Source organism: Staurois parvus, unplaced genomic scaffold (assembly GCF_062004578.1).
Source record: "Staurois parvus isolate SC_StPar_1 unplaced genomic scaffold, SC_StPar_1.0 ptg000438l, whole genome shotgun sequence".
Classification (NCBI taxonomy): domain Eukaryota; kingdom Metazoa; phylum Chordata; class Amphibia; order Anura; family Ranidae; genus Staurois; species Staurois parvus.
This window is the reverse complement of record NW_028318234.1, coordinates 2,167,407-2,193,918: the sequence shown is the minus strand read 5'-3', so window position 1 is coordinate 2,193,918 and position 26,512 is coordinate 2,167,407. Positions and strand designations below refer to the sequence as shown.

Sequence of the window (26,512 nt, the reverse complement as noted above, 5' to 3'; positions counted from 1 at the left end):
TTGGCTGGCTACAAAAAGCGTTTACAAGCTGTGATACTTGCCAAAGGGGGCAGTACAAGATATTAACTCTGCAGGGTGCCCAAACTTTTGCAGAGGCCTTTTTTTCGTTTTCTGTTATTTTGAAAGTGTAAATGATGGAAATAAAATGTAACTTTTGTTGACATATTATAAGAATGTCTAATCTGTAATTTGATGTTTTTTGGAGATTTTTCCATCTTTCCTTGGCTTCTTTATGCACATTAATACAAATTTTTAGCTGGGGTGCCCAAACTTTCGATCCCCACTGTACATACATACATACACACACATATACACTGCTCAAAAAAATGAACGGAACACTTTGAAAACACATCAGATCTCAATGGGGAAAAATATCATGCTGGATATCTATACTGATATGGACTGGGTAATGTGTTAGGAATGTAAGGGTGCCCCATTGTTTGATGGAAATTAAAATGATCAACCTACAGAGGATTGAATTCAAAGACACTCCAAAAATCACTGAAAAAATTATTCAACAGGCTAGTCCATTTTGCTGAAATTTAATTGCAGGAACTCAAAATCTTATTCAGTAGTTTGTATGGCCCCCACGTGCTTATATGCCTGAAACATGAGATCCCAGGGGTGTTCTATTGGATTTAGATCAGGAAAGCGTGGGGGTCATTCAATGGTATCAATTCCTTCATCCTCCAGGAACTGCCTGTATACTCTCGCCACATGAGGCCAGGTATTGTCATGCACCAGGAGGAACCCAGAACCCACTGCACCAGAGTAGGGTCTGACAATGGGTCCAAGGATTTTATCCTGATACCTAATGGCAGTCAGGGTGCTATTGTCTAGTCTGTAGAGGTCTGTGCTTCCCTCCATGGATATGCCTCCTCAGACCATCACTGACCCACCACCAAAACAGTCATGCTGAACGATGTTACAGGCAGTAAAACATTCTCCACGGCTTCTCCAGACCCTTTCACATCTCTTACATGTGCTCAGGGTGAACCTGCTCTCATCTATGAAAAGCACAGGGCGCTAGTGGTGGACCTGCCAATTCTGGTGTTCAATGGCAAATGCCAATTGAGCTCTATGGTGTGGGGCAGTGAGCACAGGGCCCGCTAGAGAACGTCGGGCCCTCAGGCCACCCTCATGAAGTCTGTTTCTGATTGTTTGGTCAGAGACATTCATACCAGTGGCCTGCTGAAGGTCATTTTGTAGGGCTCTGGCAGTGCTCACCCTGTTGCTCTTTGCACAAAGGAACAGATACCGGTCCTGCTGATGGGTTAAGGATTAGCTAGAGGGAGGAGGGTAAAATTTAGAGGGGTTACCCTGGTTAGGACTCATGCATGTAGGCATGAAAAAAACACTGCATTAAAATGGTTGTAAAGGCTCAAGGTTTTTTTACCTTCATGCACCTTCTGTGTGTTAATACTTACCTGAGCCTCATTGCGATCCAGCGATGTGCATGAGATGTGCTCTCTCTCTCCTCATTGGCTGAAGCACCAGTGGAAGCATTTAAGTCCCACTGCTGTCAATCACAGCCAGTGAACCAATGAAGAGAGAGAAGAGGTGGGGCCGAGCCCCGTGTCTGGGTGTGAATTGACAAGCAGAGCAGCAGCTCGGGCGTGAGCCTGCATGGGTGCTTGTTCTGGAGGCAGAAGGGAGGGGTCAGGAGCACCAGCAGTGGACCCCAGAAGAAAAGGATTGGGGCCACTATGTGCAAAACCACTGCACAGAGCAGGTAAGTATGACATGTTTGTTATTTAAAAAAAATGACCTTTAATATCACTTTCTGTTCAGCATACTATCCTCTACTGTTCTGAACACACCGGTATTGTACTTTATGGGCCCATGCACACAGCTGCCTTGAGTTTAGTAAACTTGCATTTCATTCAGCTGCATAAATCAAAGCAATGCATTTACAGTCAGTATCTGAGCATAATTTACCTGTGAAAAACATATAAACGCATGTAGATGTGTGCATGCTGGGATTGAAAACTGAGCTAGAAAAATGTTATGGATGTGATCATTTTACAGATGCTTAGGCTTCTAAATGCATGTAAATGGATTTATGGACAATTATCTGGATTTTTTCTGGGCATTTTTCTGCCAGCAAGATATAGTGTAGATATCAGTATTCCACTTGTGTGTATGAGCCTTTAAAGTAGTATAACATTTTTACCCCAGCACATGTAGTTTACAGCTTTCAGTGCTGCTGGCTCCAGCTCTCTCAGTGCTGCTTCCCTGAACTTCCGGTCTTCACAGGAAACAGAAATAGTGGACAGTACAGTCTCCATCCAGTTTATTATCCTATAGAAGGGAAGGGGAAGGATGTGGGAGGAACAGGCGAGTCAGCGTACCCCTGAAGACGTGCATGCGCATTAAAAGCGTTGGGTGGAGCTGCACTTGCTGATGTCACGCCACCATTGCCGAAGGTTGGAACAGTGGCCATCTTGGTACTCCATTTTACCTTCATTCTTACTTGATTCCACGTGGATTGTCTTTTATTCATTATTTAATAAAATACTACACTATATACTAATTTTAGGCTCCTGTGGTGAGCTATTCCTCATAGGAGATTGTCCACCTGTGTTTTTTGCCCTTGGCTGAGCATCCCTTGCAGAGGCTTCATTGCTGTTACCTGCACCCAGATGAGATGTGCTTACATGCTGTTTACCAGTAGATGTCTGGTGAGTGTACATCTGACAGAGGTGGTGGATTACCTATTGGATCACTTCACAATATTAGACTGTGATTGCCATACTTACAGACATACTTACAGGCAATTTATAGCTCTTACTCCACTGATATTTTATGGACTTTATATATTCTCACTTTTATGCTGCACTTTACTGTTTCACAATTATTGAATGATTTATTGAACATTTTTTATATTTGATTTTTATATGCTGCACTTGACTGTTCCACTGATCAATTTTTTTTTTTATCGCTATATGTCAGATTGACTTTGCACTTTATTTTCACTATATCATTCACTTTTTTTAGCGCTGCACTTTCTACATATAGGAACAGGCGAGTGCCTTGTCACCCTAGGCTATGACTGTGTGTTTCTATTGATGCACACAGTGTAGGGAGGGACGCAACTCAAGTCTTTGCAAGGGCAACTCCACAGAATGCTACAAGTGAAAGGAACCACCATGAAACAGGAAACCTTGGGAAGTAGTCATGGCACCAGCTTACACAGGAACAGAGGCAAGCATTAAAAGTTATGTTTAAAAAACTGAGGATTTAATATTGCTTTAACCTGAAAAAAATGTGATGCTTGTCCATTTTAGTATTCTTAGTGCTACTTTTTATTCGATATATTCACTTATAGACACTTTCTGCCACACACAGATTTCAGGAATGAGTAAATATTTCTAAAACAATTATTTCATTAAACCTAATCTCCAGTGAATGTAGAAAAAAATCAGCATCTTATTTTGCAAACGCAAAAATCAACAGCTGCATCTTCCAGCTGCATGCAGTAATTTTAGGGCATCGTGCTTATCAAGCTTATTACCATATATTTAATAAACTGCAATTATCCTTCTACGGTTATAGAAGAACAGATTATGGTTCTTATCAGTCTTGGTTGTATCTTATCAAACACATCTGCTGCCTTTAGCTGAGATTTTCAACACACCTAAATACCGCATAATAGATTAAATTAGAATTACACAGAAACACTACTTGATGGTAGAATAGCTTTTAACATATGTAAACCCAGGAGCAAAAATACATCTTACCAGTCCTTATATGTGGTGACTGCATTCGTTTTCTTTTTTCAAGATAAACATATTTTCCGTATACAAACATACAAGATGATCTCCGGTGTTGTTTTAAAAATCCTTTGCAGTGAAACAAAATCTCAAACAATGTTGTAACCGCCATGCCCTAAACAGGGGTGACTATTTAAATTTAGTCTTGCTTGGTGGTGGTCTGTTTGTTCATTTGGTTTTCCCCTAAGCTCAGTGTTGCTGTTGTTTCTCTCTGCTACCAGTAGGCGTCACTGGTACCTCTTGCAATAAAGTAAGATACCTCACTGAGCTATGAATATTTATGTTTCCCCTGAACAACCAGTGGGAGGTTCAATTCCACAGGTACATGATGGTGGAGAGCATAAATATTTGTTATGGGCCTTGTGGAACATTGTGAGCTCTTTCTTCCCCAGGCCTAGGGAGGTGCTGCTGAATTGTCTAGTCTGTCGGGTTTATAGCTTGTGTGGTGCCTATCATGTGGTCTGGGGGATGGGGTTAGGCCAGAGCTGGTCCTTGGAAGCTGTCCTGCCTGATTGAGAAGGAAGTTGTACCAAGACTGAGACCCAGGAGGAGGACCCTGTTGAAGAAAGGACCCAGGGACAGGCTGTTTTTCTCACATGTTGACTCTCTTGGGAGGATGTATGGAGATCTGGAAGGATGCACGGAAGCATGGGAAAATGTACATGGAGAAGTCTGCTAGCCAGCTAGAGGTGCTGTCTACAGTGTTGCCACTGTAAACTTAAAGGTTCTGTACATTGTACAAGCTGGATGTGGATCTGGAGTCTACAAGTGGTGCTCAGGGTACCTGCAGCCCTTTCTTTCTCTCCTTGTGTATTTAGCAATTAAATCTCTAAAAGACACTCTAAGTGATTGGAGCTCAATGTTTCCCCCATTTGTAACCATGAACTCAGCCGTGGGATAAATGTCAGCCCACCCATCCACTGAGATCCTGCCTCAAGGGGTTAGGGGCCTTCTACAATGTTATTAGCCTTCTCAGCTATCATCTGTAAACTACAAAATACCTTCCCCTATGTAATGATGATGTGGAGAGGTGGAGGTGTTTGTGGTCCAAGTCAAAGAAAGCAGATTGGGGTAAACAACTCTACTCCTCCACATATACAGTATAATGATTGAGCGTTGTCACCTTATGACAGAAAGTGTGTTACTGGCAGGATCACCAGGTTAAAATAAAGAAAATAAAGCCTGAAAAGTGGAAATTAGTGCAGCCCCTACAGCTAAGTACCAGTAAGCTGTATTATACTACATTTTTGGTTTTGGGTAAAAAAAGTATATTAAGAGTCAAAGTTCAATCAAAAGAGGTCCATCTTTTTCTAGGATTAGAAGTTAAAGGGAATACGGTATGTCATGAGAAGAATCCCAACCATGGCACCACCTGCCTTGAGTTTGCATGTTCTCCCTGTGCCTGCATCAGTTTCCTCCAGGTACTCTGGTTTCCTCCCACCTCCAAAGACATGCTGGTAGGTTAACTGGCTCCTGTTTAAATTGGCCCTAGTATGTGTATGTATGAATGTGAGTTCATATAAGGTAAAAACCTTCAGACTTTAGAACCACTTTAACTAGAAATCAGTTTTCAATGCCTTTATTTTGAATGAGCTATCAATGTATCCTAAGCCACAAGAAACAATTCATGACCCCTTTTTTGGGAACTCACCACATGGCAAACCATTAAAATCTGCATAGTCCGGTACTGTGCTTTTCAGCAACTCAAGGTGTTAAGCTGGCCTAAAAGATGCATCAGTCCCAGCAAGGTGGTTATAATGCTGCATGCAACTGCCTCAAAGATACAATTCAAGTGACAAGAAGCATACACTCTATACACGGGGACACTGGGAGATGAGACGTTAAAATCGTTCCTAAGAATATTTGTAATGTATGTACTGTAGCTAACTCTACATTTCCACATTGATGATTATCCAAGAGTGTATTTAAGCACAGTCAAAACACTAAATGGTGGAGGGATTCGACACTAGAAGAGGTGGGGCTTAATCTAAAGTTCAGCAGAAGTCAAGGCCCCAACTACATCCTAGGCCTAGGACCCAAGAAGCTCCACCTGGACAGAGGAATTACTTTGGAAGCCAATGCTGGTACCATAAGGTGGCTGAACGTCAGCACCTGTTATGCTGGGTCAAGTTCACATAAAGGCTGAATGGATCAACCAGGTATAAGAAACGATGGAATATAGCTTCAAGGGAAAAAAATGTAAAGCCCCCCCAACCGCCACCCCCCCCCGCAACTCTTTTCCATGAAGATACAAGTGGACAGTAGCACCTAACCTGCCTTTGTAAAGCTTAGGCAGATGCATCTGGGTACTTGCATCTGGGTACTCTTTCTACATCCCATGTAGTCAAATAATAAAGGCTAATTGTTTACAGGATTGCCCTCCTCCAAGAGCAGTTTTATGTATGATGAAAAAGCAGACAATGGATATGGCTAGCAGTCTGAGGGTTACTTCTAATTCATATATGAATACTTGTCTATAAATCAAAAGCCTGGACATCATCATATAGGATGCACCCACAGCTGGAGTCCCACTGTATTGTAACACATTACACCCCTTAAAGTATTTGTAAGCCCTTCCATATACTTAGTGATGTGACTGTCCTCAGGTGATACACAGAGATTAAACAAATCATCCTACATAAGTTGTACCTGTTTATTTGCAGTCTTCTTTTCTCTACATCCATTCAAAGTCCAGAGTTTATAAAGCTTGTCTGAGCCACCAGAAAAAAGGGGGTGGAGAGCTGAAATTACACACTGCAGAGCTCAGTGAGGAGAACTCTTGAAAGCTGATTGGAGGGAAGGGACATATGACCCTTTACACAGCACACAGGAACAGAGCTGAGGCTGTCAATCTGCTGGAGGTCCCTCCCCTGTCACCTTTTTTCTCTTGGTGTCAGGAAAACTTGTCAGAAGTGACTCATGCTGGTAGCAGAAGAATGAAGCAGCAGACAGAAATGACACATAGTGCTCATAAATGAGACAAGTGTATATTATAGAGGCATATGCTTTGTTCATATTTTTTGTTTGAAGTTTACAACCACTTTAACTGGAATGCCTCTTCCCTCTTCCCCTTTTCTATAAGCTTCCTCACCAAACTAGAGGCTTGTTGAGTAGTGGAGTGATACACTGCTAGGTTTGGATCGTATAGCGTATGTTGCATTTTTAACAAAGCCACCATTCCTACAGCATGCACTATTATTATACAATTTAATTATTGGTCCCACTGTGCGGACACCTTAATATACTAGTTTCCCATTAATATAGACATTTTTTATATATACATGTGTGTTGGCATATGGACCGATGCATATTTTTCAATCAATTATATATAATTTTTAACATTTTTTATAATATTTTGGAATTTATTATATATTTTTTATTTTTATTTTTATTCATTTTTTATTTATTTTTTAATTGTAATATGGATTAAATTAATGTATTTTTGTAATTTGTAATTTAATTTTATATGTTTTATAATTTGCCGATATTTGTATATTTCATAAAGAGATGTACTTATGATGTGGGATATTCCATAAAGAGATGTATTCATGATGTGGGATAAAAATAGATTAATCTGAGCTGACTGCGGGGTTGTGATGTTATGTACCCCTCTGGGATGATTACAGTGTTGTCAGAATCACAAAAAAGCAAGGCATTTATCTCTAGGAAAATGGCTGCCCCCATTAGATAGTCAACAAAATGGCGGAGCCGTGCTTTATAAGCCAGCAATACACGAGTGACCGACCAATCAAATCCCCCTGATGAAGCCACGTGACCAGTGGCGTAACGCGTAGGGGTGGGACTGTATACGTCACTCGGAGGGAGTCAGTCCGTTTGCCGGACCACGAGCGCACAGCTCCGACAGTCAGCGGCAGTCTGGGATAACAGTTGTACTACCACTATCCGAATATATGTGAGTGCCACACCTGTAAGCAAATTAAAGTCAAGCTTTTAAAACGATAAAGCACCATGTCAGGATCTTTTTTATATATAGAGAACCGCATGGAGACAGGAAGACAGAGGAGTGGCACCCTATGAGAGGAGATTTTTTCCATAGCATATGTCGCATTCCATGGATATCTTATAAACAGGAGTTCTTAACAAGCAGGTTCCAAAGGAGGTGAACCGCAAGCTTTAATAGCCTAATTGCAGGCTATCTATGAGGTGAGCGCACATCTTCACTTGAGGGAGGAGTCACAAGCAGTCACCGATTTAATGTTATTGAAGATTTTTTCAGCACAAAGTCACTTTTTGGGACATTAATTTTATATTATATATATATTTATATATATTTTTCTATTATTTATTATATTTTATATATTTGGTCATTCATCACTGTTCTATGCACATTGTTTATTTGAGTTCATTCAAAAGATTCACAAGTATAAGTATTTATGTTCATTAATACACATTTTTCACATATATTGATTGAAAGGTTGAGAGCGCAACACTATATTTATCTTGATTATACAATTTAATTATACAATTTAATTATGAAAATGTAGAATATAGTCATACAATATATTACTGTTCCAACCTTTGTTATTTTATTACCTAGCAATTTATTTCTTTATGCTTTAAAGACTATTTAAAGGCTATTAAAACACAATTAAAGACTATTAAAACAGTTCCATGTTCCATTTGGCATATCCTTTCTTAGATTCTACTTGTAGGAAATAGAATCTTCACTTGCGTGGTTTCATTGATATCAATGCCAGCTTCTGATTTTTACAGGCAGAAATCCAGATACAGATATACAGTGTTCCTTGGGAACAAATGCGTCTGGTTTGTTCAAAGCTTGGATGACATAAGACATCATTGTAGGTTTAGAGTCACAAGACAGTCAGGCAGATAACAATCTCCTAATGAAAGTCTGCCAACCAATTTTAGAGTCCGGTGTAACCAGGCTACAAAAGACTAGGTGTTCATAAACCCCTATAACCTATATTATAAAACCTCCAACTCTTATATTCTCCAAGAACATTTGTGTGAATGTGAAAGGAGATCGTATATAACAATAAAAAGGGTCACTACATGGCTTCCTAGCTTTAGAGGTCTGTAAGAGAGAGATGTCTTTTTTAAGGTTCCCACCAATACTCCTTGTTGGACTTTTCTTGTCTATCTTAGGCTCCATGTGCACTAGTTTAACCTCTTGGCGCCTTACAGCCCTTTAAGAGTTTCAGAAGCCGGGAAACGGGGCGGGGTTTTAGGGTCATGTGACCGCTGTGATTTGCCATCACATGATCAGAAAAGGTCCCGATCGAAAGTGGAGATCGGGACCTTTCCGGGAGTCGCGGACATATGTATTTTCTAATTGCACGGAAATATGCAGCCGCTTGGCGTCAAGGCCCAGACACCGACAGGCCACATATTTGCATGCAATCGACATCAAGGAATTAAAAAAAAGCCAGTGCTCTTGGCAAAAAACACCCCACTAATTTTGAGGTTTTTTTTGTACTAGCAATTTGGAGCGGTTAGGGTTTTTTTCTGCCAGAAAACACAAAACAGATGGATTTTTTTTTCTTCCTCTAAACACCTCTAGACTACATAATGTGTATGGACACATGGGATAACATTAGTTGCTTCTACAGGCAAGACGCTACATTCCTCTAGGAGCAATGTTTTTTTAAGCCAGTGTTCGTGGAGCCTTAAAATGCCGTATGGCTCCTTGCACTGCATGGTTGGGTCTGTAATTTCAATTTCCCCCCCAATCTCATTGCCCGCTCTCAATAAAATCATTTTCCTTCCTTGCTGAATGTGTGCTAAATGTCATAGCTTGAAAAAAAGAGACAAAATGTTTGAGATATGTTATAAGTATTCTGTGGATATAAGCTTGAGACACAGTGTAATTATTTGCACTTTTACCTAAGTATCGCTGTAACAACATGATACATTAGTAATGTGAAAGAAAAAAGGCATGTGCATATAAAAGGAAATAATTCCAGATATTTGCCTTAGAAAGAATAAATGTAGAATTATTTATAAATAATAATCATGAGCTAGACTTGAAGCAAGCACCCTGCAGACTCATAGGCCAAAAATTATTCCTGTCTCTCTCACTTCATTTGCAGGTTGACGGGAATCAATTGTATCCTATGAGCATGAATGGGAGTCATGTGCCAAGATGGTCTCCAGCACTCACATTTCTATGGAAACTTGATTTCTTGGCAGCATGCACTGACTTTTGCAATGGAAGTTGATTTTTTTTTTACTCTAAAATGATACAGAGGGCATATTTATTATTTGTAGGTCTTCCTATTCTTATTCCCTGCTGTGTTTTACTCCCCGGCATGTTATCCTATGCAGATGATTTACTAAAGGTAAATAGGTTGTGTACTTGGCCGTGCACTGAAAGTGCATTTGCTCTATATCTGACGTGAGCATGCTAGGAAAATTTAAAAAAAGCATTTTTACTTGCACATTACTGGATGAAAGAAATCAGCAGAGCTTCGCCTCATTTCAGAGGTTGTTAGAAAGGTTCATGTAAACCTAGTTTTTTAGCTCCTCTATAATCATTGGAGTGGTGTGTAATTATTTTTGGCTGTTGTGGGTCTCACTGGCTGTAGGCTCGGCTGCTTCTCTCTGCCATCTAGTGGATTCTAGATTGTAGAGGGTTGGAAGAGGCAGACTTTGGGCCTGTATATTCATATGCTCTCAGCCAATCCCTGGAGAGAGGATGCCCAGTAGGTGGTTGAGGAGTGCATAAATAGTCTAGGGCCTGGAGCAGCAGGGTTCTTGTCTAGGAGGAGAAGACCCCAGTCTGAAAGGCTGCTGCCCTTCTGGGTAGACTAGCTGAAGTCTGCAGGTGTTCATCAAGGTCCCAGCTTAGTGAGTGGGAGCTGGGTTGCCTATTTTCTGAGAGGGGCTGGGGCCAAATCAAAGGGGGTTAACTGAGGATTTGGTCTGGGAATTTACAGAAGAAGTACCCCTGGCCAATATTGGATGGAGGCTTCCAATTATAGGGGACATTGTGAGTAAAGGGCTGAGTGTATGATCCTGTTGACTGTTTGAGGCTCTAACCTTTTGAGCATCTGCTCCAGTGTTGCAGAATTGAAACATTTCCTGTACTTAGAGTCCCTGCGTTGCTTGTTCTCCTAATGCCAGCCTAGAGGGAATTATACTGAAGACTCTTGTCAAGGCAAAGGGTGTCGTCCATTACTTTGTGCACTGAATTTGGAGTACTCCAAAGCTCACCCTGAAACCCAACCAAGTTCAACATGCATTAAATCTAAAAAAACATTCCCTGCCTAGTTATTGAGTTGTGAGACTGTCCATGCTGCTGTGTGCTTAGCTACCTTTACACCCATTTGGGAAAAGAACCTGAGACAAATTTGTGGGGCCCGTTGGGAGTCTGTGCTACACTGTCAAAATGCACAGGTATTTTTTTGCACTTGTTAAACAGATATAACAAATTACTTTTAATGGCATACTGAACAGATCAAAAGGAAGAAAATAGGGGAAGTTCATTGTTAGGGTTTACATTCGTTATAGACAAATAATGACCACCAACCATCGTATAAGGATGTCTTGAGAGCCCTCTTCTAATAGTAGGGCTATGTAAACCAGGGGTCTCCAAACTTTCTAGACAAAGAGCCAGTTTACTGTCCTTCAAACTTTAGGAGGGCCAGACTGTGACCTTGGATAGTAGAAAAGATCTCGATGTCAGTGGAGCAAAAACAATGCCACATCGTTGGTGTCAGTTAAAGGAATTGTACCCCATCTGCGGTGTCATTGGGCCCCATTGTTGGTGTCAACTGGAGAAATTGTGACCCATCTTTGGCATCATTGGGAGGAATTGTGCCTCATAATTGGTGTCATATGGAGGAATAGTGTCCCATCATTGGTTTCAGTGGGCCCCATTGTTGGTGTCATTGGGAGAAATTGTGCCCCACCGTTGGTGTCATTGGGAGGAATTGGGCACCTTCATTAGTGTCAGTGGTGGAGATTATGCCCCATTGTTGGTATTAGTGGATGAAATATTCCCCCAAGGGCCAGATAAAAGCAAGCAAAGGGCCACATTTGGCCCTTGGGACGCAGTTTGGAGACCACTGATCTAAACTATCCAACAGTCATAAAAAGATATCAGTTCTGTAATATATAAAATTATCAAATTCAAACTGTACAATTGTTATACCAGGATGTTAAACAAGTTCTTTCCGATCATCTCACAAAGAAAAAGAGCTGTCCAATAGTCATATAAAGATGCAAACATTCTCTTTCCAACTGTCATTTAAAGATGTCAAATGTGCCCTGTCCAGCTGTCACACAGAGATCTCAAACACAAGCCATCCGTTAGTCATACTAGGATGGATAATATGTGCTGATGGAAATTGTGTAATACCAAACTGTCATACACAAATGTCAGACATGGCCTCTGAAATTTGATCATAGTGCTTTGCATTGCAAAATAAGATGCATACCTGATTGTCTTTCCATTACTGCACCACAAAACCCTGGATATTTGTGAAAGGCCCTATGGATCATTGGTTTTGTTACCCAATATGCACCTTCAGTGTTGGTTTGGCTTTACTATTATCACACAATCATACAACTCCAATGTTGACAAAAATGACATGGAGGATATAATATTAAGGTATTAATTCAAATGCTACTGATATTTTAGATTTTGGTGGACAGCCATTGGTTGAAAGGAAAGACTTACTAGCATCTAAAACTGAATCTGTACAACTTACTTTATGTTTGACATGCCTATGTAATGCAAGGGGTGGATCCTGACGTGACATCACCATGCTGATCGGTCATCTTTGTAAGTGCATTACTTTTTTAATAAAGCTATTTCTTTTGGAACATACTGCACTATTGGCTTTTATGTATTCTATATACTGCTACTGATGGAGAGTGAAGGTACGGTGGAGGCATAGGAGTGGCGTACAGCATGAATATGTTGTGGGAGTGAGCCCAACAGTTCCAGTATGGGCTCACTCACCTGTGGTCACCAAAATTAGCCTAGGGTGTCACTCTCTCTTCAGCCCTGTTGGATAAGGGGTCTTTCTCTTCTTCTCCTATTGTTTGAAGCACATCCATTATCATGGACATTTCTTGATGTGGACATTCATTTGATTATGGTGGACTGTCACTATTTTGAATATGGTGTTTAGCGCTGCACTTTATATATTATGTAATGCAAGAGCCTACCTAAGCAATCAATCTACATCTACTCACACAACACCATTGCTGCTAAAGCTGAAGGAATTCACACAACTGTATTCTAATGTGTGTGGCTATGTAATTCTTAAATCCCAAGTCAGGACTCAACCCCCTGCTACTTTCCAATACCCCCCAGAGGACCCCCACACTTCATGTTGTGCTTTAGTTTTTTATACAGTCACATGATGAACTGGGTCTGTGTCCTCTTTGCCTGTTTTGTTGGCCCAGTGTGGTCCTCACATGATGCAGAGAACAGGGCTGAGGTGATGATGTTAATGTCACTCTCTGGTTCATTACTCCATGACTGAAGGACGCCTTGGTATTGTGGGTGGTTATGGGCCATAGTACCCCTTCATTCATATTATATACAAAGTCGTCAGGGTAGAATAACAGTGGGGTCATTTAATCTCAAAGACTGAGGGCATCTTGTGAGGAAAAAGAACCACTCACCCGCGGTTCACATCTATGCGGCCGTGCAGGCCACGTTTTGCATAGGCACGAGAGCCCATTCATTTGAATGGACTCCCGTGCCCATGACACGCAGGAAAGAAGTCCCTGCACTTCTTTGGAAAACACAACCCGCATGGGAACCTCGGTTCCCAGTACGGTTTCATTTTCCAGTGCGGGCGGCGTGCCATTAGAACTAATGGCACCCGCCCGCGGGTCCGCATTTCTCTGTGCGGGTGATGCGGCTACACAGATTTTCGTGAGGATCCACAGCAGCACCACCCACACAGATGTGAATCTAGGGTAAGTGGGGGAGCTGCATTGGATTATTGGTATAGCAAATTTAGTTGCTTTTTAATTTTGAATCATGTACTGAACAGGTGGAATAAACTGAACCTGGTGTTATACCCAATGCCAAAGCACAGGTTCACTTTAGGACTCATGTTAAAGGTAACCTGCAAGGACAGAAATATGGGCACTGTTTTTTTCTTTTTTTAATATGGGCACTGAAGCTGTCACCCTTATCCTCGCTTCATGAGGTGGGAAGTTCCTGACTAATGAGCTAATGAGTCACTGGCTGTATACTTATTCAGATTCATTGACTCATTAGGTAGAGAAGCCAAAATCAGATAGCTAGTGCCCCAAGGCCCAAGATACTGCACCTTTAAAGTGATTGTAAATACCTCCCGTGGAGCTATTGTATTCTGACAGTGGGAGGATCCCAGCTGTCAGAATACAATGATCACTTCTTGCGGCTATAGCCTCTGGTAGTGATTAAACAAGAAACCCAACAGGCTGGTTGTACTGAAGTCGAGCGATCAACTTCAGTACAACCAGCCTGTCTATGCATGGATCAAAATTTGTCTGGTTCCTGCTGAACTGGTCGAATTTCGATCCATCTATGGACGTCTTAAGGAGTTGTCTGCTATTCACCAGTGCACCAGTGATGATATTTGCTATGAGGTGGCTCCCAGGTTGCAGCACTTTAACTCATCTGTACAAACAGCAGTTAACCTGAGAGATTACCAGAACAAATTACCAAATCGGTAAGCAATTTTAGAAATGGTGACAGGCCTAAGATCAGAGAAGGCAGTGGACAAATGTTGTGAGATGCTGGGCCAAAGTCAATAACCAGAGAGAAAGGAATATACAAACACAGGTACAATGGATTTGAAGACAATGGGGGACACAGGGGGTCATCAGAGGCACAGAGTGAAGACAGTGGGGTCATAATAGTGGATAGGTCAATGAGATCAATATGGGTATGGTTGTGTATGTAATGAGAGCACTGTGGTGCTAGGATAAAAGGAACACAGGGGTTAGGATCTACTACAGCACTGGGGTGTTCGGAACACAGCAATGAAGAAGTAACACTGGCGACACCAAGGTACAGGGGATAGCTGGAGGCAATAAGGTCACAGGAATGCTAGTGGACACAGAAACTGGAAATCAGGGTCAACTCAAATGGGGAAAATACCAAATAGAGAAAATAAAGTGGTAGACTGAATAGAGAGGTAGATTGAGAGCCTGGACAAAACGTGGTAATGAAGCAAGCTATATTAATCAGCAGGTAACCTGTGCAATGCCTATACTGTAGTTTCCAGTCCTGTGCAGCAAGGAGGTAAGATCAGATCATATGTTTGAAGAACCAAAAGTGACAAAACAACTTAGCATGTTTGACTGCCGATCTGTGCAACCACAAGTACTTGATCTGTGACAAATACCAAGTGTGAGGCTCACTTTAAGGAGTCAGTGGTGAAGCTCAACAAGCAATAGAAGTAAGATCTCTTGGTATCAGACTATTGAGAGATGGGTGGAGCTGGAACCTCAGGGGCAGAACTATCTCAATGCCTGAAACCACTTGATGAGTTGACCTGTCTGCATCTGCCTAAAACTCAAAATTCAGTTAATTGTTTTTATCAATACTGTGTGAATTTATTCCCCTGAAACTAAAAAAATCACCAATCAGTAGGTTATCCTGCTAAAAGAGTACTAGCTAACCCTAAAGTCTTTTCTGCTAAGCCTCCTTTTCCTACAAATTAGTCAGCAATTCGCAAGTCATTGGAAGGGTTACAGAGAGTGCAATCCAGCTCCGGGCAATGGATTCACATTTAATTAATTCTACAGCCATAAATCGTCCACCTGGCCTCATACAAACACTTTCACTAGTGTGCTCCGACAACCAAGGCGTATGTGTGCTGTCTATTTTTGTATTGTGTGCGATGTTTATTTTTTAACTAATGCTATTTGCAATCAATATCCCATGCCGGGGCTGGATTGATGTCTTTTTACTGATCTGATGACCGTTCTAGTGCACAAACCCAAAGGCTTTTTTTATAATCATTATTTGCAAAGCACCCCTTTCCTGAATAGCACGATGCTGTATGAAACTTCAATTTACCAGGAGACTCGAGAAGAATATTAATGATTCTGGGACAGTCTGAATGGGAAGCAAAAAAATCATTACCAGTGTCAAAGGATACAAGGGCTTTAGAATGTAATACAAAATGGAAATGATTTATTTTCTTTTCAGGGTGGATAAAGCTAACATCATTGCATTGTGCTGTATACATTTTACACTGCAATATTCAATTTTTTACATTCATTCTGCAAGGACATTTTGACAGGAAGGTCATAATGAATATTACCCCAGATCTTAACTTTTTATGATCTAAAAAATGTTGCTTTCCATCAGTTACCAATTTCTATCCAGCTGTTCACCTCTTTTAAAAACTGTTAGGCTAATAGATTTACAAAGTTAAATACATTTACAAATATTGATAAATAGCTATTCATACGCAGATATTGATAAACATCTATTCACGGTTATAAATATTAGTAAATAATTGGAAAGGCTGTTCCCCTTAGCAGTCAATAAGGTACTTTAGAGCTATCATTCTTTATCCTGGACTAAAAAAAAAAAGCGATACACAAAGCATGGTGGCTATAGCCAATACCTGCACATCTCTTTCTTCTAGGTTTTAGAAACCATTGATCCTCTTACAAATCCCCTTTAAATCCCAAAGCACATTTCTACCAAATGCATTTAACCAGCCAATACCAATCACAAGGATTTTTTTTTTTACTAAAGCATCCACATTTGCAGTCACAGGACTAATAAAAGATGATTTTGGATTAGTTGCCATTGGTTAGAGCCGTTGCACCAACAAATCTGTCTTATTTACTAGGGCAAACCTACACCGACAAGCAGCAATGATTTTGGTACCCTGAGACTGGTCAGCATTGCTATGGGTTACTGCATCCCGCACATTCCCCTTATTGATCATAGCAGTCATCAATGGATCATCTAGTGTGCACCCAGATGTACAAAGCCCCTGGATCTGGGGACAATGAGCCAGTAACCACAGTTCAGTTTTATTGAAGACTGTAGGAGCGGATACAAATCCACATGCTGCTGATAAAGTATCCAAGTATCTCAGCATAGATCAGAGTGAATACTATAGCCACGTGTCTTATATTTGGACTAGATAGTGCTGGTATACTGCCGTAATAAGGAGACTGGAAGTGTTAACATTAAGGGCTGGTTAACATTCAGCTTTGCAGGAATGTATGCATGACCACGATGCATTGCATTTATTTTGAATAGCACCCTAATTGACTGGGGCAATGCACATGCGCTGTGGCAAAATATGATTTTTTTAAAATTTTTTCAACCTTTTGATTTCAATGGACTGCGTTAATGCAACGCACATTAACACGTGACATAGCACGCATGAACACAGCGCACACGTGAGACGAATTAGACCTAAAAGTGCATTTCACGCATGCATTGTCTTTGAGAGTAAAGTTCTAAAGCCAAGGTGGGAAGCAGAAAAGGACTTACCTGGAATAGCTAAACTGGTGAGAGGGACTTTATGGATCCTTTGTGGTAGGCTTGCCATCCAGTCAGCGAACTGCAGATCACTCTTCCCTTGAGATGCAGCCATTGTGCTTGCCTGCCTCCTCTGCCTGCCTGGCTCTTCTGCTTGCAGTGCTGGGCTCCAGTGCTGGTGGAGAGAGTACATGAATGTACACCACACCCACAGGATGGCGCAGACACATGCTAATTCCCCATCATTAGTCAGGAGCTTTCATTCCCTCAATGGAGCTGGCTGCTGTGTAGCTGGAAGGAGACGCTGTGTGTTTGCGAGCTCCTCTAGTATACAGTGTGCCAGGAATACAGCGCTGATTATTGCTAGAGAACCCACATTGAAACACTAAGGGCTTTTGAATGTCACATCAGCTTTGTTCCCTTCTGCCTCTGATTTCTATTACCCATTGCATGTAACAGAAACAGCAATATTTTCAAGGCAAATTCATTTACATTTTTAAAAATCGAAAAATTATATATTTCATATTAAAATCTGGCTAATTGGGTCACTCATGAGGCTTAAAGTGTCTATAAACTCCAAGAATAAATGTCTCTTATTTGCTGTCTTTTGATCTGTTAAATATAACATTGAAATCATTTTGTTATACCTATTCGACAAGTGCCAGAAATTGTTTGAGCTCTTTTCCTCTGCAGACAGATATCAGTTAAAGTCTTACTAAACCCACAACAGTAAAATCAGTCTGTATATGCAGTAAAGCATGCTTGTTATACTCCCTGTGGAACCTAAGGGGTTAATCCGCTGCATTGTGTAAAAGGATGTTTGATCCTGTCTTCTCTGATCTTTCCCTTCTTCCACTGTCCACAATCCATCTGCTGATAGTACAGAGCCCTAGAAAGAACTCTGCACATGCTCAGTTTGGTATGTATGCACTGTGGAACTTAAGGGGTTAATCCTCTGCGTTGTGTAAAAGGCTGTTTGATCCAGTCTTCTATGACCCTCCCCTTCTTCTACTGTCCCCAATCCATTGGCTGATTGTACAGAGCTCTAGGAGGCACCCTGCACATGCTCAGTTTGGTGTGTATTGCTAGAGAGGTTTTTTTTTTGGGGGGGGGGAAGGTGCATGTGATCAGCACAGGGCCAATCAGCACTGTCCCGACAGAGGGTCAGGGGTCATGCAGCCTCATAGGACAGTCAGAGGAGAATGAAAACTTCTCCTACAAGCTTTAACCAGTGTTCAGCCAGACACAAGTGTTCAGAAGTCACAAGACTGCTGTAACTGCCGATGAGAAAATGTATTTAGCAGTTTTTATTTACTAAAATAATTGCATTTCCATGTTCTGTGTACTGTGGGAGACCAGATATAGTGAATGCAGAGTTCTGGGATTAGTAACACTTTAATATTATCTCCTTTGACTACAAAAAAACCTCCCCTGTTGTTATGACGATAAAGGGTGACAATGCCACTCCTCCCAGATAGAGTATGGTTGTCACCCTAGGACAGATAGTGTGTTCCTGGCAGGATCATCAGGGAATAAAGAAGAAAAAAATCTCGGAAAAAATAAAACAAATTCAGCCACCACAGCTAAAGAAAGGTAAGCTGCAATACGTTCAATTATTGTTCCTCAGTTTAGGTGCATTTATTTAGAGATTTTTAGCCACTTCTCTTAGGGCCAGTTCACATCAAAACGCAGTGCGGGAAGCTTCCATTCCTTAAGGCTTAAATTTGAAAAAAAAATAACAAACATGTCTGTACTTACCTGCTGTGTGTAGTGGTTTTGCACAGAGTAGCCTGGATTTTCCACTTCTTGGGTCCCCTGCCGGCGCTCCTGGTGCCTCCCTCCTGTTGGGTGCCCCTACAGCAAGCAGCTTGATATGGGGGCACCTGAGCATTTGCACTCCCTAGCCGCTGCTCCATGTGTCTATTCACACATGGAGCCATGGCTTGGCCCCACCCCCTTTCTCTTCTCATTGGCTCACTGGCTGTGATTGACAGCAGTAGGAGCCAATGGCTCCCGCTACTGTCTCAGCCAATGAGGAGAGGGAGTCCCAGGATAGCCGAGACTCCAGTGCACATCGCTGGATCAAGTGGGGGCTTAGGTGAGTACAGGGGGGGGTTGCACGGAGAAAGTTTTTTGCCTTCATGCATCAAATGCATAAAGGTAAAAATCCTTGAGCCTTTACAACCACGTTAACATTGACTATTTTTAATCCCTATGCTGCCAGCATTAGTAAATAGATAGAAAGGCATATTATATTTACTTATTTGTTTTTTTTACATTTCTTCAGTTACTTACTGGTTTCCAAGCCTAGGCAAATGATGTCATACATCCCAGCAGTCTTTAGGAGGGGCTCTCTCTGCTAAGCCCACCCTCCTGCCTGCATGACTGAGCTAAGGGCAGATGGATTCCAGGAAGTAAATACTACATGAATCATCTGCCCTTACTCAAGATGGTCACGGTCAGACATGCTAGCGGGGTGTTTTTCAAAGTGATTTCTCAGCAAAATAAAGCATGGAGACATGGATGGATGGGGGAGTTTGCTTTAAATATTAAAAATAAATTCAATACCATTTTTGGTTGGTGGTGCTCAGATGCTGTGTAGTTCTGCTTTAAGTTAATGACACTCCAAACACATGCTGAAAATGCAGTACGTTTGTCCATACTGGATTGCATGGTACAGAAGTACCATGTGATCCAGTTGCAATGTGTTTTCAAAAGTAGTGCATAGATTAATTTTTGCGTGGGGCGGTGCAATGTGATTTCAGCCCATTCAAAATGAATGGGCTGAAATTGCACTGCACAGAACTGCATGTGAATTGGACAGGAATGCACAGCCTATTTCTGTGCGATTCCCTGAGTGAACCAGCCCTTAAGGATTTTTAATAGAGCCGTGCAACCTTTATACACCAATTCATAGTTTAAAATAAAGAACATTTCTAATAAAAATTTAAAGGAGTGCTATGGTCAGAGCATACGTATTCATGTTATAATATCAACATTTTAATAACAATACATACAATAGTTATAGTTGAAAATCCAATATGTTTATTCGAAAAAATCTCATGTTGTCAGTTTTGCCTGTTTGCTGGCCATCTCTTTCCACAACGTCTTGGATCCCCCACATGCTCATTTCTAAGGACTATATATCCCATGGTACCTTGCTGCCTGCAAATAGTGAATCCTGTGCTGGCTCTGCCTCCTGAAACTCCTCCTCTCAGCTCCTCTGTTCAGAAGGCAGGCTCTGGGAAATGTGTGACACAGCAGCACCTACTACAGGGCATACTGACTATGTGTCACAGAATTCAAGGAAGTAACTGTGTAGGGGTCCTCGCACAGCGCCTTTACACATTTCAAGATCGTTCAATAATAATAGGAGTAGGCTAGAAATAGTTGAAATAAAATGCAGAGATCATATATTTTTACAGTTTGATCATAGATATAAAATATTATATTAAATTAAGGACAAAAAGCTGTTTTAGCCTAATTTGTAGTTAAGCTAAAAGTGAGGTGAGCGCATAAGAAAATCATATCCGGTCCACTTGATGTTGTTGTTTTCAGAAGTTTTATCACATAGCGAACAAATTTTTGGATTGATTTTTTTCACTTTAAAATTTTTGTGAATTTTGGATTTTTTTGATTATATTATAGATGCACTAAAATTATTTATCACATTTTCACATGTTGATATTTATTTTATATCTATCTATCTATCATCTATCTATCTATCTATCTATCTATCTATCTATCTATCTATATATATACATTAGGTTGATTTTTGATCACAAGAATAATCGGTATATTATATTTATCACATATATATCATTATTTTAAATCAGTTATATGCACTATTATATGAGTGTTTGGTGTCAGTGAACCATGTGCGTGTTAATTTAACATAATTGATTAATTACTGAGGCACTTGTATATTCACCATAGTAGCTCGCAAGCACTTTTACACATTTGATCATAGATATGTTTTAAAGAGTTGAAACAAATATTCTCAGCATTGGTAGCTATCTGAGAGATATAGAAGTTTTCTTTTTGTTTTTTTTGGTTGAACTGAATGGACTTTGGTTTTTTTATTTAGCCAGACTGACTATGTAACTATGTAGAGAGCTACGGCCATCACTGTTATCCAATATCCAACACTTACAGGTGTGTCAGATTCTATGCCCCCCCCTTTTACCCGGTGCAAATTTATATATATATATATATATATATATATATATAATGTATTTATTTTTACTTTTTATACAGTGTCTGGGTATAAATTAGTAACTGTGTTTACTTTTTTCATGGAAATTTAGGATTTTCAGTAATGTTCATGTTGATCTTTCTGTTAAAGTGTCCTTGCAGACTAAGCCTGGGTTCACATACATGCGGCTCTGTATATCGCATGTGATTCGCACAGGAACCTGTGCAAATCACATGTGACTTGTGTGCGATGCGATTGGAGCCATACATTTTGTATGGCTCTATTTGCACCGCACCCACTCAAAAAATTTGCAGGACCCTTTTTTGGGTCTGCACTAAAATCGTATTGCATAGGTGTTCACACTAATGCGATCCGATTCTTCACATCGCACCGCATTATACGAACCGCTTTCAGGGTGTTGTTAACATACACACCCACAGCAGTTTACGGGGTGCGATTCTGATGCGGTGTGGAATTTGCACTGAAAACACTGTGAATTCTGCACCGCATCAGTGTGAATTAGGGCTAAATGTAAGGAATGTAATGAAAGCGTTGTAAAATATACAATTCAAAGCTATGATGTTACTTTTATGTATCCTGACAAGGATATACTGTAAATCAGTCTTAAGCTTTTGTATCCGTTAGTAATTTCTTTACTGCTTCCCATTCAGACTGTCCCAGAATCATTAACATTCTTCTCGAGTCTCCTGGTAAATTGAAGTTTCATACAGCATCGTGCTATTTAGGGAAAGGGTGTCTTGCAAATAATGATTAAAAAAAAAGCCTTTGGGTTTCGTGCACTGGAACGGTCATCAGATCAGTAAGTAGACATCAGGCCAGCCCCGGCATGGGATATTGATTGCAAATAGTATTGGTTCATAAAAAACACATCGCGCACAATACAAAAATAGACAGCACACATACGCCTTGGTTTTCGGAGCACAGTAGTGAAAGTGTTTGTGTGAGGTCGGATGGACGATTTATGGCTGTAGAATTAATTAAATGTGAATCCATTGCCCGGAGCTGGATTGCACTCTCTGTAACCCTGCCAATGACTTGCACAGTAGGCAGCGAATTGCTGACTAATGGGTAGGGAAGTGAAGGTTAGCAGAGAAGACAACGCATTCCTAAATGCACAAAAATGGATACTAACAATTATGGGTAATAACACCAGAGATTGTTGATTCAGAGCATATCTGATTACCTTCGAGGGAGTCAGAAATAAATTTTTCTCCTCCTGGGGCACCTTCTTCTGGATCAAATCTGGGTCTAGAATTGTGTATGTGGAAATTTTTATTTGTTTAATTTTTCCTGTTGATTAAAAAACGCTTCCCGTCCGCCCTGTAGCAGAAATACTGCTATATATGTGATTTTGCAGTTCTGGGTAAGGGACACATGCGAGCCACGTGCACACCCTACCCGCGCGGCCATGGCTGTCAATCACCGGGCGATTACTCGCCAACACCCGGTGATCGCGGAGTATTACTGACGGGGGAGAGACCTGTATGCAGACTATACAGTTCTCTCCCCTGTCAGCTCCTGCACACTGCTTTGTGTGGCTGTGAATAGCACAGCCATACAAAGCTGTGTGCTTGCAGTGTAAAGCACAGACACAGCAGACAGTGAAACAGCACACAGTTAACCCTTTGATCGCCCCAGATGTTAACCCCTTCCTACCCAGTTCCATTAATACAGTGTCAGTGCTTTTTATTAGCACTGATCACTGTATTGGTGTCACTGGGGTTGTCAGTGACACCAAGTCAGTTCCCCCCAGTGTCAGAATGCCCGCTGCAATCCCACTATAAGTTATATTTTGGCCTAAATTTATGACAAAATGTGATTTATTTTTTCTTATTGGACATGTTTAATAGCAAAAAGTTAAAAATATTGTTTTTTTTTTTCACAAAATTGTTGGTCTTTTTTTGTTTATAGTACAAAAAATTTAAATTGCACAGGTGATCAAATACCACCGAAAAAAAGCTCGATTTGTGGGAAAAAAAGGACATAAATTTCATTTGGGTGCAGCGTTGCATGACCGTGCAATTATCAGTTAAAGTAACGCAGAGCCGTATCGCAAAAAATGGCCTGGTCAGGAAGGGGAGTAAATCCTCTGGAGGGAAAGTGGTTAAAATAGATGGACTTGTGTCCTTTTTCACTATGTAACTGTAGCGCAACCCCTGCAGGGGCTGTTTGACAATGCTTATCCCCTGTGGTTGCCTTGACCTTGCAAGCCTACCGACACCTCTAAGGCTTAGTTCACACTGACTTTCAAAACATGCGTTTGAGGGGCGTTTTTAAAGCTCCTCAAACGCCTATGGAAATGATACTATGGGCATACACAGTGCTGTTCACATTAGCAAAACAAAAGTGAAGCATCATGTTGAGTCAGGAGGAGTTGAAGCCTTTCAATGCCTCCCATTCAAGTCTATGGTGCCGCTCCTCAAATGCCTGGCAGGCATTTCCAAGTCGTTTGCGGGGTGTTACTACCATTATAGTTTATTCTAGGCATTTGTAGTGCGGTTTTAATGCTTGTAAAACGCCTATAAAATGCCTCAAAACCGCACATAGGGCGCTTGGGGAGCGTTTTTAACACTTGTAGAACACGCATACTAAAGCTCATTAATGTCTGTCTAACGCTATAGGGGCATTTTTGCAGAGTTAGAAATTTAGTCAAGTGTGAACAAGCCCTAACACTGGGTTCAGACATATTTCAACAGTATAGGACAGTGATGGCGAACCTTTTTGAGCCCGAGTGCCCAAACTGCAACCCAAAACCAACTTATTTCTTTCAAAGTGCCAACACTGCAATGAAACCTGAATATCAAGCTTTTGGTTTAGAAAAAACAACTCGTACAGTAGTGCAAACTAATTAACAGCTTTTGTCTTAAAAGAAAAACACAATAACAGAGCTTTCAATTATACAGTTTTTTTTTATTGAAAAAAACATCAACTCTACATGTGCATGTATTTTTGGTTAAGAATGCATTTTCTTAGCACTGGTAAGGATGCATTTGCTGAGCACTGGTAAGGATGCATTTGCTGAGCACTGGTAAGGATGCATTTGCTGAGCACTGGTAAGGATGCATTTGCTGAGCACTCGTAAGGATGCATTGCTGAACTTGTATTGGGCCTCACTCTGGGTTCTTTCCCTGCTTCTACAGGTGTTGCATTAGTAAAAGTTAAAAGTCAGACTATATTAGGGTGAGCCAGATCAACAAGAAAACTAAACTTGCTTAACACAGAAACAACACCTAAGCTTGTGTCTTGGACTGCATACACTGCATTAGGTAAAAGTTGTCATTTGGCATGCTTTTGCACAATTAATGTGATTTTTGTTGTTGTATGGATGCTGATAATTTGTCAAACCTTGGCTCATACTCTGTTAGTTTGAGAGCAACACATACAGCACTCAGGTCATCTGTTAGTCTGTTTCTGGCATCACATTTGATATAATTCAAAGCTGAAAACAGCTGCTCACAAGCATAAGATGACCCAAACAAAGTAAGAAAAGCAATCCCAAGTGCTTTCATTGACTTGAAATTATTTGGCAGAGAATTCCACACTTTAAGTATTTCATTTTCCGAACTACCAACTGTACTGTCCTTTGTCATCCCTTCACACTCTATCTTCTCAAGAGTTGCACGCAGCTCAAAGAATTTATTTTTCCAGATAGAGCTTTCTTGAAATTCCAGTAGCTCCATTTCCAGATTTTCTAAATCTAACCAGAGTAAGCAGGAAAGATCAAGCTCTTCAAATTTGGCTTTATCTGGAGAAGTAAGAAAACACAGGGTTGTCTCCATCTTACGGAACTGTAAAAATCTGTTACTAAAATTCTCCTTTGCAACTGCTACAATGCTAGAAAATTCCTTGCAGATTGCCTGATGGTTTGTAGGATTGTCCGTAAATGTTGTAGAATTTTCCAAATGCATTTTTAGATTTGGAAAATATTTCAGCTGCCCACTTTCAAGGTCTCTTTCAAAAACCTGCAGTTTTCTCTCAAATGTTCTGATATCACAAAACATGCTTTCTGCTGTTTTCCCTAAACCTTGCAGTTTTTTGTTCAGTACATTGAAGTGTACTGTAAAATCAGTAAAAAACATGAGGTTGGTAAGCCAGGTCATATCAGTGAGCTGTGGATATTCCTGCCCCTTTTCATTCATAAACAGCCTAATTTCATCCAAGCAGGCTACAAATCTCTCCAGGACCTGTCCTCTGCTTAGCCACCGGACATTATTGTACATAAGTAAAGTATTATACTGTGCCTGTACCTCATCAAGAAGTGCTTCAAACTGTCGACAATTAAGAGCACGAGCCATGATGTAATTCACCATTTTTGTGACATCTTTGAGGATATCGTCTAATTTTTTGCTGCTTTCTCTGGCACAAAGAGCTTCTTGATGTATAATACAATGAAATTGAATAACTGGATGCTTTGCTTCTTTAACAAAAAACTGTATGAAACCAGATGTTACCCCCACCATGGAAGGTGCCCCGTCACTAGTAACTGAAACCACTTTTTCTGGTCTTATGTCTTGTGTCAAAAAAGCCTCCATCACAGCATTGTAGATATCTATCCCTTGTGTTCTTCCAGGCAAAGACAACAGTTTCACAAGCTCCTCTCTCATGGTGTCACCAACAGCATAACGCAAAATTACTGCTAGCCTTGCATGATTGTTTATATCTGTGCTTTCATCCAAGCACATGGAGTAACAGGCTGCCTTTTGTAAGTCAGTGGTGAGCTGCTGACTAACATCACTTGCCATACGCAGGACTCGATCTTTGACAGTATTTCTGCTAAGTGGCATATCAGAGATGCGTTGCTTAATTTTGTCCTTGTTTGGGAAATCATGAAAAAGGGAATTACTCACAGCCAACATGGCCGTTTTGATAAAATCCCCATCAGACAGGGGCTTACCATGTTTTGCTATGCACAGTGAAATTTCAAAGCTGGCAGTTGCCAGATAATTTGTTTTAGAAAGATAGTTGCAAAAACTACGATACTGGCAGTGATATTTCCTCAATTTCCCATCAAGAAACTCTTTCCTTTCAGCTTCACCAAGTTGGGCAACACTTTTGTGGTTGGTATCAAAGTGACGT

General features: G+C 40.7%; 2 protein-coding genes across 2 annotated transcripts in view; both read right to left on the bottom strand.

Moving 5' to 3' along the window:
* Positions 1-17,544, bottom strand: part of PLCXD3 (phosphatidylinositol specific phospholipase C X domain containing 3) — a 173,663-nt gene extending 156,119 nt beyond the window's left edge. The window contains exon 1 of the mRNA XM_089687813.1: positions 17,233-17,544. Within this exon, the coding sequence (XP_089543939.1) occupies positions 17,233-17,413 (181 nt within the window). The 5' untranslated portion in view covers positions 17,414-17,544. The remainder of the gene's footprint in view (positions 1-17,232) is intronic.
* Positions 17,545-24,735: 7,191 nt separating this feature from the next.
* LOC149454095 (general transcription factor II-I repeat domain-containing protein 2A-like) lies at positions 24,736-26,292 on the bottom strand. Its single transcript, XM_089687792.1, has one exon. It carries the CDS (start codon positions 26,290-26,292, stop codon positions 24,736-24,738), a length of 1,557 nt encoding a protein of 518 aa, XP_089543918.1.
* Positions 26,293-26,512: the final 220 nt, after the last annotated feature.